The sequence below is a fragment of the Gopherus flavomarginatus genome, chromosome 17 (assembly GCF_025201925.1).
Source record: "Gopherus flavomarginatus isolate rGopFla2 chromosome 17, rGopFla2.mat.asm, whole genome shotgun sequence".
NCBI lineage: Eukaryota > Metazoa > Chordata > Testudines > Testudinidae > Gopherus > Gopherus flavomarginatus.
The window spans coordinates 9,115,623-9,127,958 of record NC_066633.1 but is presented as its reverse complement, the minus strand read 5'-3'; the positions used below and the strand labels follow the sequence as shown (position 1 = coordinate 9,127,958).

The window sequence follows — 12,336 nt, the reverse complement described above, 5'->3', positions numbered from 1 at the left end:
AGAGAGGTGGGGTGAAGGGTGGAGTGGGAGTTTCCCTCCCAAACCAATTCCTTCTGATCAGACTTAGCTCAGTACATTTTTTGGTTTGCATATAGAGATGCACCTCCGTCATGTTTCCTACCTAGCCACTCGGTCTGACAGAACTGGATCCTGCCCTCGCTCACCGGCCACCTTGGCAGCATGTCCTAGTAGTTAGTGCAGGGCACTAGGAGTCAGGATTCCTGGTTCTGCTCCTGGCTTTACCACTGATGAAATCCGTGTAACCTTGGCAAGTCCGTTCACCTCTCTGGTGAAGCCAAAGTGCAGAGACACGCACAAGAATGAAGAACGCGAGCGGAGAAGACAGAGTTCACCAGAGCTGTTGAACCCTCACGGATGTAGCAGCTCGTGGGAGAGGTATGGGGTTGGGGGTCTGAACGCAGGACATCAAGGAACGCCTGTGTTCCCAGACTGGCTCTTACAAACGCTTCCTCTGTGTTTCAGGGCAAGTCGAAAGATGCATTATAAAGGCAAGATAGCAGCACGTCTACACCCAGGCACTTGCATTTGCACACTCAGGCAGCCTCACAAGCATGCCTAGGCCCGTGCACTTGCAGAGGTCACACTCACACACAACCTATGGCCACAGGCTCCCTCAGCCAGCTGCTGCTCCTCACTGTGGCCAGGCAGGGCCCTGCCCACTTCGCTATTTAATGAGAGGGTGACATCAGAGCCCTCCCTCTCGGAAGGGAGGGGACCCATCATGCAGCAGGCAGGGAGACGTGGAAGCTGTGCTGCTGCTGGGGACAGAGGCTCTCCATTGTCAGCAAGAGCAGAGCAGCTGTCAGGGGCCAGGCCAGGTCCCTGGGGCGGTGGTGAGGGGCCCCACCGCAGGACGGGCGTGAGGAGCTGTCACTGACTCTTCTGGGGGTGTGTGTGTGTGGGGGGTGTCCCCTTCTGTTGTGGCTCAGGTGCAAAGAGAGGGCTGCCCCAGCCCCTGCGGAAGGGGCACACAATGAGCTCCCAAGAGGATCAGTTCCAACAAGCAGCCCCTGCCCCAGCTGCCTCTTCGGCGGACGATGGCATGACTTGGTGGTACAAGTGGCTGTGCAGGATTGCCGGTGTCATCGGGGGCGTGTGTAAGTAGCCCTAAGGTCCTGCTTGCCGGATGCCCCTGGAATAACCTCCAGGGATGGGCCGTCCTGGGTCAGCGATGCTGCTCTGTGCCCGCCTGCCAGTGACTGGCGATGAAAGAGTGCTTAGGTCCTAGCAGCAATTATCTGTCTGTCTAATCACAGCCAGACAAAGATCCAGAAGCACATTGTCTAGGTGCGGGAATCAGAGTGATTTTAACTGGAGCCTGCGTAGTGCGTGCTTTGATTGTTTAACCCGACTGGGCCTCATTGGGAAGCACTTTGGTTCCTGGGGCAGGAAGGTCATTCTACATATAAATTATTACTCTTGTGCCAAATTGTGACGTTTCCTCTGTAGGTGGAATGCTCCTGGGAGGCAACGGAAGCAGGCCGGGTGTGAGGCCCCGATCCTGCAACGTGTAGCAGGCAGAGGGATGGCACTTGGACTTTAATGGGGCTCAGCACGGGCAAAGCAATCCGCGTGCTGTTTGCAGGCTCGGGGGTTGGTTCATTGTTGTTACTGACCATTTGATGCTTCTATGTTTCCACTTTTTCTTTTCCTTGCTGATCTCCTGGTTTCACAGTGATTTTGTGTGTATGTGTTTGCTTCTGTTATTACTAACCCCTGAATAGAAACCCCAAAAGGATAATATTGAGCCTTTTAAAAATAAATAAATAAATAAATAAGGGATTTTATCTTTGAAACAAACAAAAGGGAGATGGCACAAAGCAAGAGAGCTGTGCTGGCTTGTTAATTACTTGTGCCTGAAATTAACAATCTCCCATGGAAAGAGTCAAGGCAGTTCCACCAGGGACCATTGGGTCGTACTGGGTTGTGCTGCTCCATGGTTTGACAAGAGGAATAGATCTTAAAGCCAGAAGGGACTGTTTACAATCACCGCGTCTGGCCTCCTGCATAGCACAGGCCGGAGAATGCCACCAGGTGCCTGTTCCTGCATCAAGCCCATCACTTCTGGGGACCTGAGGGCATGTCTCTTAGAAAGACGTTCACTTTTGATTTGTTCAGTGTGTGCTGTAACGTTGCACCATTCCCTTCCTCTGTCTCCACCTCCTCGGTTGGCTCTTGTTCCGGAGTTGGAGTGGGCGGCAAGTTTGCTACAGTTCCTTTTGTTTGCCTGGGTAGAACGTGTTTGTTAACCTGAGGATGTGCCAGGCTGGGGCTTCAGAACACGCTGCACAGCTGTTGGCAGCTGCATTTCTGGTGTGGCGAAAGGATGTAACAGAGTTGCTCCTCCTGGGTGAAATTCACCTCAATGCACAGTGCTTCTTGCAAGGCCCTCTGTACCTTGCATACAGTCAGGAAATTTGCTGAAGAGTCTCCCCAGGGCTGGGAGGGAGGAATCTACCTCACAGGTGGCGAGTGCTACCAGCGCTACCTGGAGGCTTCCACTCCAGCCTCAGTAGTTTCAGGGCAGCATACAGTCCTTGGCGAGCTGGAGTTTTTAGCAAAGGATGGTTGCGGGCCACAGAAATGCTCTGGGCTGAGGGTGCAGAGCTGAAGGGGACAGCTGTTATATGCCACGGACAGCATTGCCAACTTCAAGCCTTAAGAAATCACCAGTGTGCTTTAAAAGTCATGAGATTGGAGAAAATAAGACATTTGGGTTCTTTTTCTTTGGCTTCTGAGCATTTAGGGCACACTCAGGTCATGTTTCCAACTTTTCTCTGCAACCAGGAGCGCTCAAAATGTACTCGGTTTAAAAACATGAAAGCCGAGAGTCTCACCTATTCACATGATTCCAGGTGCTGGGGCTGTCCGACAAACATCAGATTTGGCAAGAGTTGCGGTCAGCCTCTTGTGATCAGTAACGGTACTGCAAACAAACCAGGAAGGCCGGAAAATCAATGTATACACCTGATAGTTTCTTCTCCTTGTAATTTTGCCGGTGTAACAGCGCTGACTCACCAGTGTAGCACCTCCTGCTGGTCTGTCTGGGAATTAGCTCACTTTAGCTCTCAGAGCGCCCTCTGCTGGCCAGTATCTCACCTGCCTCAGGCCCCCATGCTCCTGGACCCCAGTGCTCTTTACCTTGGGATTCTGCCCACAGCAGTACCCCCTGCCCCGGGTCTCCCCTCCCAGGGGAATCCTCAACCCTCTATACCCACCTTGCCTCAGTGGCTACTGCCAGTCATCATCTAGCCCCCTTTCTCTGGGGCAAACTGCAGTCTGTAATGGCCACTTATCACTGGCAAGGGGGTAGGACCAGCTGCCTCTGCCTGTCCCCGTGCTGCACCTCTTTAGCCCAGTACCTCTTGAGACCGTAAACAAGGTCTCAGCCTGGGGAGTTGCCAGGCTGGTGCTCCCCAGCTCCCCTTGTCCTTCCCCAGCACTGCTCTGCTTGAGGTACCCTCTGCTCCCAGGCAGGTAGGCTCTTCTCACCAGAGGCGCCAACTTTCCTTGGTGCCGTTGGGTGCTCACCCCCAGCCCTGCCCTCATTGTACCCCTCCCCAAATCCCCGCCCCTCCTCTTCCCCGAGCGCACCACCTTCCTCCTCCTCCTCCTCCCTTCCACTGCTTGCCGCGTGAAACAGTTGTTTCGCGGCACAAGCGCTGGGAGGGAGGGGGGAGAAGCAGGACGCAGCGGCGCACTCAGAGGAGGAGGCGGAGGTGAGCTGGGGGGCAGGGCGGGGGGCTGCTGGTGGATAGAGCACCCACCAATTGAGCACCCACAGCGTTGGTGCCTATGCTTCTCACTGCAGGGCTGGAGTGAGAGTCTGACCCAGCGCCTCCTTTAGCCCTTCTTATCAGGGCCTATGGCCTGATTAGGTGTGGCCCCAGCTATGGCCACTTCCCCATTCAGCCTACATTAACCCTTGGTTTCCAGGAGCAGGGTAACTGCCCCGCTACAGCCAAGCAGGGAAAAAAGTCGCTGAGCGACTCTTGGGCAAGTGGAGGCAAAAGTTAATGGCAGGTAACAGAAGGGACAATTCTCTGAATCCCACATACTAACAACGATGTCTTTTCAAAGAACTTCATATCAGGGAAGCAAAATAACAGGAGGCAGATTCCCAGAGTGCAAGGAGACAACACAATTTGCTACAGGACTCTGGAATGTATCTCTAGCCTTTGTGGGTCACTAAGAAATGGAACCAATTTATTCATATTTTAGCTGATTGTATCCAGACTGCTAAAGAGAGAGAGAGTTTATTCATAAAATGCCAGATTCATTCAAATACAAAAGGAGTTTGTCTTGTAATGGTTTCAAATGCTAGCATATGGTGATGCAGCCCCAGTGGAGCTGTGACTGCTGATACCTGAACTTGGCCCAAAATGTATTAGAGACAGAACTATATAGTGGTTGGAGCAGGTGACTGGGGCTCAGGAAAGATGTGGACAAATTGGAGAAAGTCCAGAGAAGAGCAACAAAAATGATTAAAGGTCTAGAAAACATGACCTAGGAGGGAAGATTGAAAAAAATGGGTTTGTTTAGTCTGGAGAAGAGAAGACTGAGAGGGGACATGATAACAGTTTTCAAGTACAGAAAAAGTTGCTACAAGGGGGAGGGGAAAAATTGTTCTCCTTAACCTCTGAGGATAGGACAAGAAGCAACAGGCTTACATTGCAGCAAGGGAGGTTTAGTTCGGACATTAGGAAAAACTTGTTAACTGTCAGGGTGGTTACACACTAGAATAAATTGCCTAGGGAGGTTGGGGAATCTCCATCATTGATTTTTAAGAGTAGGTTAGATAAACACCTGCCAGGGATGGTCTAGATAATGCTTAGTCCTGCCATGAGTGCAAGCCCCTTCCAGTCCTATGATTCTATGAATTATAGAGGAGTGAATTCTTTTGCTGAGAGTTCATTTTAGCTCCATGTTTGCTGTGTTCTCCTTTGTAATTCAGCAAATTACTTAATTGACTAAGCACCAGACCTGTCCTCCTTCCACACCACAAATCCCAGCAGATGTTTTCGTAATTGAAAAGCTCCCATGGCCTTGAACTGGAAAAGAAATCTCGACTGACAGTTGTTTGTTCCCTTTTGGCTACTAAGGAAGGCGTCGATAAGAGTGAGAGAACGGTTTGGTCACTACTGTTGGTACACTGAGGGTCAAAACAATCTCTTGCTTAGCTGAGAGTCGTACAGAGGCATTCTGCACTCAGGTTTGTTTTGTGTGTGTGTCCTCATAACAAGAACTCCCAAATCGTAATTGTTTTTTTAAACGTATTCCAAGAAGTTATTAACCCTGGTGTGTAGGCCAAATTTGTGCTTGGATTATAGCATTCTGCCCTCGAAGTTCTCTCTATGGTTTCAGCTGAATGTGTGATCTTTCTAAATTTTCTACACTGTTGTGTAGTGTTGTTGTGAGTGGTGAATATCAGCTGCTGTGTTCCACCCCAGAGGAGGTTGTGTTTCTGTGGTGGGTGAAGTGATCCCTGTATATAACTGGTCTGTCGGTCTGAAAGTGCTTTCGGATGACAGCTGCTGTGTGACTCTTAAGTGGTTCCTACTCATGATAATCATGCACTTTCTTATAGGCAGCGTGAGTGCCCGAAGCCCTGGGTTTAACTGTTTGCTCACCTCTCCTGCTCACAAGCTGATGCTTTTATCTGCTAAGATGTATCAAGGACAAGCAGTAGAGCTTTCTATGCCCCGTCTTTGTGCCAGCAGCTGGTCCCACTAGCCCTGCCTGGAGCTCTGGTTCCAGTGGGAGCGCATGCAGGCCTCACCAGCGGATAGTGTAGGAAGAATTGAATAAGGAATCTCCTGAACCCTGCAGGCTGGTTCCATTTCCTGTTAGTGCATGTATCCTTAGGGAGTAGGGCACTGGACTGAGCCTCAGAAGACCTGGGTGCTGGACCTGGCTCTGCCATTGGTTTGTTGGGTGACCTTGGGGAAGTCATTATGCCACTTTGTGCCTCAGTTTCCCCATCTGTGAAATGGGGATAATGATACCTCTGTGGTAAAGCAGCACTAGCTAAGAGTTATTATTATTTCTCCTTTGTCTTTTCTTCTCTCCGGCTGACCTCTCGCACTGAGTCTTCATTATCTTTGGAATGCGTTAGTCTCCTTGAAATACCTCTTGCGGACCTTTTTAGAAAATTGTACTGTTTAGTGTTTCCCAAAAGGTGGGCTCCAGTGTCCGAGCACAGGAAGTTCTGATTTCTCACTGTGATACTGACTCACTGGATGAGTTTGGGCAAGTCACTTTACCACCTTGTGCCTCAGTTTCCCCATATGTGGAAGGTGCTAATTATACTGGGTTTTGAGGGTTCATTAATGATTGCTTTAAAAACTCCCCCACGTTGCTCTCTGTTTTCTAAGATGAGGTACAATCACACAAGACACACCATAGTCAGGGCAATGACCCATGTAGACTCTCATCTATGGAAATCCTTAACCCTGAGTAGGTCGCAGAGACACCAGCCATTTGCATTGCATGGGTTAAAAAAACCCAGCAGCCTCTATACTAACCTTTAGAGACCCTATTTTAGCTGGAGTTTTGTTTAGTGTTGTTATTTCTTATTGAGCCAGCCGCTGGCTCTGTCCTACACGCAGGCCATGCAGCCCCTCCTCCACACCTGAGCTCTGGTTACCCTGGGCATAAAGGTAGCCTCTTATTGTTAATTGAGGAGACTGGCTGTATCGAATGCAGGTGACATTTTGCAAGTTTAATGAGCTGGTAGGTAAATACATGCACTCCAGGCTCACAAACTGCTGGCTGGTTCCTTTTCTTGCATTACATACTCAAGGCCTCGTGGGTTATTTTAGGGCTTGCTTTGTCAAACCACTGCTTCCATATCTGCAGAAAGAAGGCCAGTTTCTGCTCTGGGTTCCACCTATGTCTGCCCAGAGTATCTTTGGATAAGTCCCTACGACTCCAGAGGAGTCACTCTGAATTTACAGTGCTGTAGATGAGAGAAGAATTTGGCCCATTTGTCAGTTCTTGTTTCTGCCTTCGGTTCGCTGCAGATTGCAGCTATTTTTTAGTTTCACTGTTTACTAGTGCAAAAGATGCTGCCGTTGGAAGGCCGTGCTGCCGGCAGGTAGCTTGTTGTTTACCTCAAGGCCAGTTACACGTGACTTGAAATTCTTCAGCAAATAAAAACAGAGGCTCCCTTAAAATGATTTAATTTGAAAGCAAACACACTGGGGTTCTGTATAACCCTGAATGCCTGTAGAAACACAAGCCTCCTGAGCCAAGGCATCCCATGCTCTTCTTTTAGCCAAATTGGGAGTAGAACCTATCTCCTAAATCCTAATCATTCTGTCCATTATCTCTCCCCTTCAGTGTAGATTGGGCTATGTAGTTGTTATACATATTATAGTAGTGACTGCAGGTGACAACTGAAATCAGGGCCCTATTATGCTAGGTGCTGTACATACAAGTAATGAGAGCTAATCCCTGACCTGAAGAGTTTAATACAGGCTGAAGAGGGAAAGCACAGGTGCAGAGGCTTGCTGAAGGTCACACAGCTTGTCAGTGGCAGAGCCAGGATTCAAACCCAGATCTCCTACCTGCCAAGCCAGTGCCCTGTCCACTAGATCACGCTGCCACCCCTATGTGTGTTGTGGTTTATTTTTCACATGAATTAAAATCAATCTCTTTGCTTTTAAGCCTGTGCACTTGCCGGCCTTTGGAACTGTGTGACCATCAACCCCCTGAACATAGCGGCTGGGGTGTGGATGATGTAAGTATGCGTGTTCTTCCCTCTTTGCCCCTGCGCTGCTGGTCTCGACTTTGGAATCACCATTTAGCAGCGGCAGGCGATAGAGCTGCGCTTTGTGGGCAAATAACTTGGCGCTTGCATTTTGTAATGGCCACCTACCGCTGCAAGAGATCACTGTCTGTCTCCTGTGTTGTGAGGGTCTCGCCCCCGCTGTGCAAGGCAGCTGGTTTAGCCTAGTGTACTGATCTTCCCCAATCTTGCCGTCTGCAACTATCAGGAGACTCTGATCCAGAATAAAACGGGGCATTCTGCATGCAAATGCGCGGGGGTCCCTTCACGAAGTGCCACTGGCTGCGGATGTCATATAGGAGTCTACGTCTGCTGCCACAAAGCTCGTGCACAAATCCTGGGGATCACTAAGGATTTACCCAGCAAAGTTTTGGGCCAGATATGGCTTGAAGTAGCTGCCGTGGTGACCTAAACTGCCCAAGTGATACGTGGGGAGCAGGCAGTAAAGCAGTGTAGGGGATGTGCAGCAGGAGATTAACAGGAGAGTGTAAGGTCAAGTGTGTGTGGACTGGGCATTTTCACCCAGTTTGGACCAACCTACACTCTATGTGTAACTTATGCCCCCATTTATGTCGCTGCTGAGGTAGGCTTTCAGGGCAGGATCCTCGGTTGTGCTAGGCTCAGGCTCCATGTAACTGAGAGGAGGCAGCATCTCTCACTTGCCCTGCCTGGCTTGGTTCGTCAGGGTCATTCCCCTGTCTCAGGATTGCTGGAGCGCACTACACTGGCTCCATGCCACCCTGGGAGTCCCTGTCTGAAAGGGGGAGTCCCACATGTCCAGTTCAAATGGACTGTTGGCCACTGGAGGGGGGGAGGAGGCAGAATCTGGCCCCATGTAATAAAATCTCTCTGACTGTTAAGAATCGGAGCTGTTTGGATCATCGGCAGAGGTGTGACTGGGACCCCGACCGTGAGAATCGAGTTCCCTCTCCTGAGCCTGCTGATCCTTTAACTCTCTTTTGCTTTGTTTTAAAGGTTAAATGCCTTTATCCTGTTCCTGTGCGAGGCTCCATTCTGCTGCCAGTTTATCGAATTTGCAAACGCCGTGTCTGCGCGGGCGGATAAGCTGCGGCCCTGGCAAAAAGCTGCCTTCTACTGTGGGTGAGGACTGATGGCTGGTTCCAGCTGTGGGCCTGAGAGGGGGCAGGGGGAGGCTGGCAGAGGAGTTGGATGGGTGGTGTAGTGGGCTTTGACCCTGATTTGTGGGTTTGGTGGCCTGTGATATACGGACGAGAGGATCTGGTGGTCCCTTTCGGCCTTGAATGCCAGGGGTTACATCCACACTGCACCTGGAAGCACCCTCCCAGCCCAGACAGACAGACTCATGCTAGCTTCACTTGAACTAGCGCGCTAAGAAGAGCAGTGTAGAGGTTGCCACCCTGCCTCGGCTCAGACTAGCCACCTGAGATCGGACCCAGGGGGTCAGGCAGGCTTGGACTTGGGTGGCTAGCCAGAGCTATTATCCCTATTGTGCTGGGTGCTGGACAGAACCAGGAAATAGACTATCCCTGCCCTGGAGGATTTGAAATTACACCAGTCTCAGGGAGGTCATAATCAAGCCCTTAAGCTTTTCAGTCTGTGAACCTTTTCGGTCTGTGCCTGAGGAAGGGGCACTGCATAGCCGCGCCAGCCCAGGGAAGGGACTGTGCTCTCGATTTCTGCCTTGCTTCCAGGAGCAAATAGTCTCAGCAGCAGCTGATCACTGCCCACCCTGTGCCAGCCCACCTGCACTGGCTGGCCTGTGGGTGGAGAAGCCAAGGTTCTGCCCAATCCTGTGCGGAGGAAAATGGCCTAAGGCCTAAACTTTGGTCAGGTGAACTGTATGTATGGTCAGGTGAACTGTATGTGTGGCCTGGAGGAAGGAGGAAAGGGGTGTGTGTGTGTGGCGGGGAAGGGGTTAAAGGAGAAGAGTAGACAGAAATTATAAAAGCAGAAGTAACTGTAGAAATTATAGAAGTAGAATTAACCTTTTGTAACAGCTTATGATTAATAGCTGCCAGGTGACAGAGCAAGAAACCGCAAAGGGCAAATGTAAGGAAAAACAGAAATGGCTTGCTTTGCTTTATTCCTTATGTGGATGTAAAACTGTAAGGAAGTATATATCATTTTTGTGGTTTTATCCTATATAGGCTCTCGCATTTTATCTGTCGGGGGGGTTCGGCTGCCTTGGCTGACTCCTCCATCCATGCATGTTTGATTGATCAATAAAGGAGCCTCAGGCTGTCTGATCCAAAATCAGCCATGTGGTCAATTTTCCACAACACCTGTGAGAGCAGGAATCAAGGCAGAATCTGGCCCTTAGCGGAGAGGTCAGCCCAGGATGTCACAGAGAGCACGTGCATTGCTTCCAGGGGAATGGAAGAGTGCAGCCACTCCCAGCTGGTAGGAACAGGAGCCTGCATTGGGTAGTGGTCTACTCAAATCGCAGAGAAATCACAGTTTTCATGGGTTGTTCATGGCATAAATAGCAAATTTCGTGGAGATGTTACTCAAAAAAGAATGTTATTTCTTCACAGCGTTTCTCAAACTAGGGCCTGGGCCCAGATGGGGGTCACAAGCCTATGAGGGGGTTGTGGTAATGCCACCCTCCTTTTTCCACTGCTCCCTGCGGGTGGCACTACCTTCAGAGCTGGGTGCCGGGCAGCAGCCGTGGCTTGCCGCTCTGCCTTCACAGCTGAGCAGCTGGAGACCAGATTTCATGGGGGAGACCAGATTTCACAGTCCATGACATGATTTTCACGGCTGCGGATTTGGTCGACCCCTAATTAAGGGTCTGAGTTTGAATGTTCGTGTGAGCCATAGGCTTAAAGCATGAATAAGAGAATAAATTAGAAAGAAGACTTGTCTGGGTTAAAGGTGTCGTGAACCTGAAAATACCAGCTCTATCTTATGTAAGGCTTGGGAACTAGAGAAAGCATGATTCATTGGAAATCATGTGCAGGGTGTAGCCCTCGTCCTGTCTTTGGCGAAGATCCAACAACTGGCAGTACTTCACTTGTTTGCTATAGCGTAGAGAAAGACAGGCTTTCCGAAGTTTGCTTGTCAGACCTTTCTCTTTCCCCCTTTGGAGTTATACCAGGATGGGCAGGAGCCTCCCGGGTCTGGGTCTGATGTAAGTATTTTGGGCAGTGCTAGTGGCTGTATTGCTGTCGGGATATAGAAGACAAGCGTGCACTGACGTTGTGGGTGAAATTAACACCAAGCGGCCTTTGAACTAATAAAAAAACGCTTGTGTGCAAACTGAGTCATGGGAACTCTTAGTAAACCTACTAGGGAAGTAATTTCCAACACAGGCGGAGAGGGGAGCCCCGTGGGGATTGTTTCATGGCTGACACTGTCTCTCTCCCCCAGGATGGCCGTGTTTCCAGTCATACTCAGTCTGACGCTGACCACTTTACTGGGAAATGCTATCGCTTTTGCAACAGGAGTGCTGTACGGCTTGTCAGCGCTTGGCAAAAAGTAAGGGAGAAAGCGCTTTATTTCACATACAGTACCGGGGTGAGGCTGGCCCTGCAACCCTGACTCTCTACAGCAGAGCCATTTGGCTTCAACGGGGCTGCCGGGACGCTAGGCAGTCAGTGTGGCGAGACTGGGCCCTGCGTGGGTGGTATTTAATTATACCTGCAGCAGTCGAGGTTCATGCAAACAGTTTGTGTGGCAGGACTTGGGGGCTAGGAGTGCTTCACGGAGAGCATATCTTAAGAAAGCTAATGTCTTTCTGAGCACACTAGGAGAGCCAGGGTCAGAGCATCCTTGTAACGAGGTGCGTTCACTGCTGGGGTGCCTCCTTGGGGCTGGGGATCAGCTCTCGCTGCATCTGGTGCCATTTTCCATAGGTTGCTTGCACTGTTGCCTCTCTCTCTCTCTGGGACTTGGGTTGCTCTCTCTTCGTGACTCAGCCCTCTGGCCAGATCACGATCTAGTCCTCCCTTTCCCACTGGACAAGCTGTCTGTGTGCCATGTCAGGTAGTCTTCCGGTCCAAGCCCAGGCTCAGTGCCTGGTAGGGGAACCACCTGCTACTCTGAGTTCCAGCCCAGGGATGCTGTGTCTTGCAACCATGTTCTACTCAAGCTTCAGACCGTTTCTGTTTCCCTGAGCTCCTTCCTCCCTCGCTACTTCTCTGTCTCTGGGCCCACCTCTGGGTTTGCCAGCTTGCCTATGCTCCCTGTGGCTCCTGGCCAGTCTCTGGAGTCCAGGGTGGGATTCCAAGACTTACTTTCCCCCTATGACGATGCCTCATCCCTAGACAGCTCCCTTTCTCTGTAGGGAGCGACTGCACAGCTGCTCCCTGTGGCCTCCTCTTGTGCTCAACTTCCTGGCTTTGTACAAGCCCAGCGGGGCTTCATCTTCAGCTAGCCTTTATCCAGCCCTGGCTCTCCTCCAGGTGCAGCCTACAAAGTTAATGGGCCCTTTTTAACCTGCTCAGGCCTCTTGTGGGGTGGACATCCCCGTTACAGCCATAAACTCACACTGTGGAAGCTTGCAACATACCAATAAAGAATTTTCCCAGCACATGTCAGCAAGT

At 50.6% G+C, this 12,336-nt stretch overlaps 1 protein-coding gene across 7 annotated transcripts in view; it reads left to right on the top strand.

The window, feature by feature from the left end:
- Window positions 1–753: 753 nt before the first annotated feature.
- The window catches only part of CACFD1 (calcium channel flower domain containing 1), a 25,597-nt gene continuing 14,014 nt past the window's right edge, over window positions 754–12,336 (top strand). For all 7 annotated transcript variants that reach the window (XR_007770066.1, XR_007770062.1, XR_007770065.1 and 4 more), the window contains exons 1-4: window positions 754–1,118; window positions 7,690–7,762; window positions 8,786–8,911; window positions 11,162–11,269. Coding sequence is in view for 1 of the 7 variants with exons in the window: in XM_050927076.1 (XP_050783033.1) it covers window positions 995–1,118; window positions 7,690–7,762; window positions 8,786–8,911; window positions 11,162–11,269 (431 nt within the window). In the remaining 6 variants the exon portion in view is untranslated. The remainder of the gene's footprint in view (window positions 1,119–7,689; window positions 7,763–8,785; window positions 8,912–11,161; window positions 11,270–12,336) is intronic.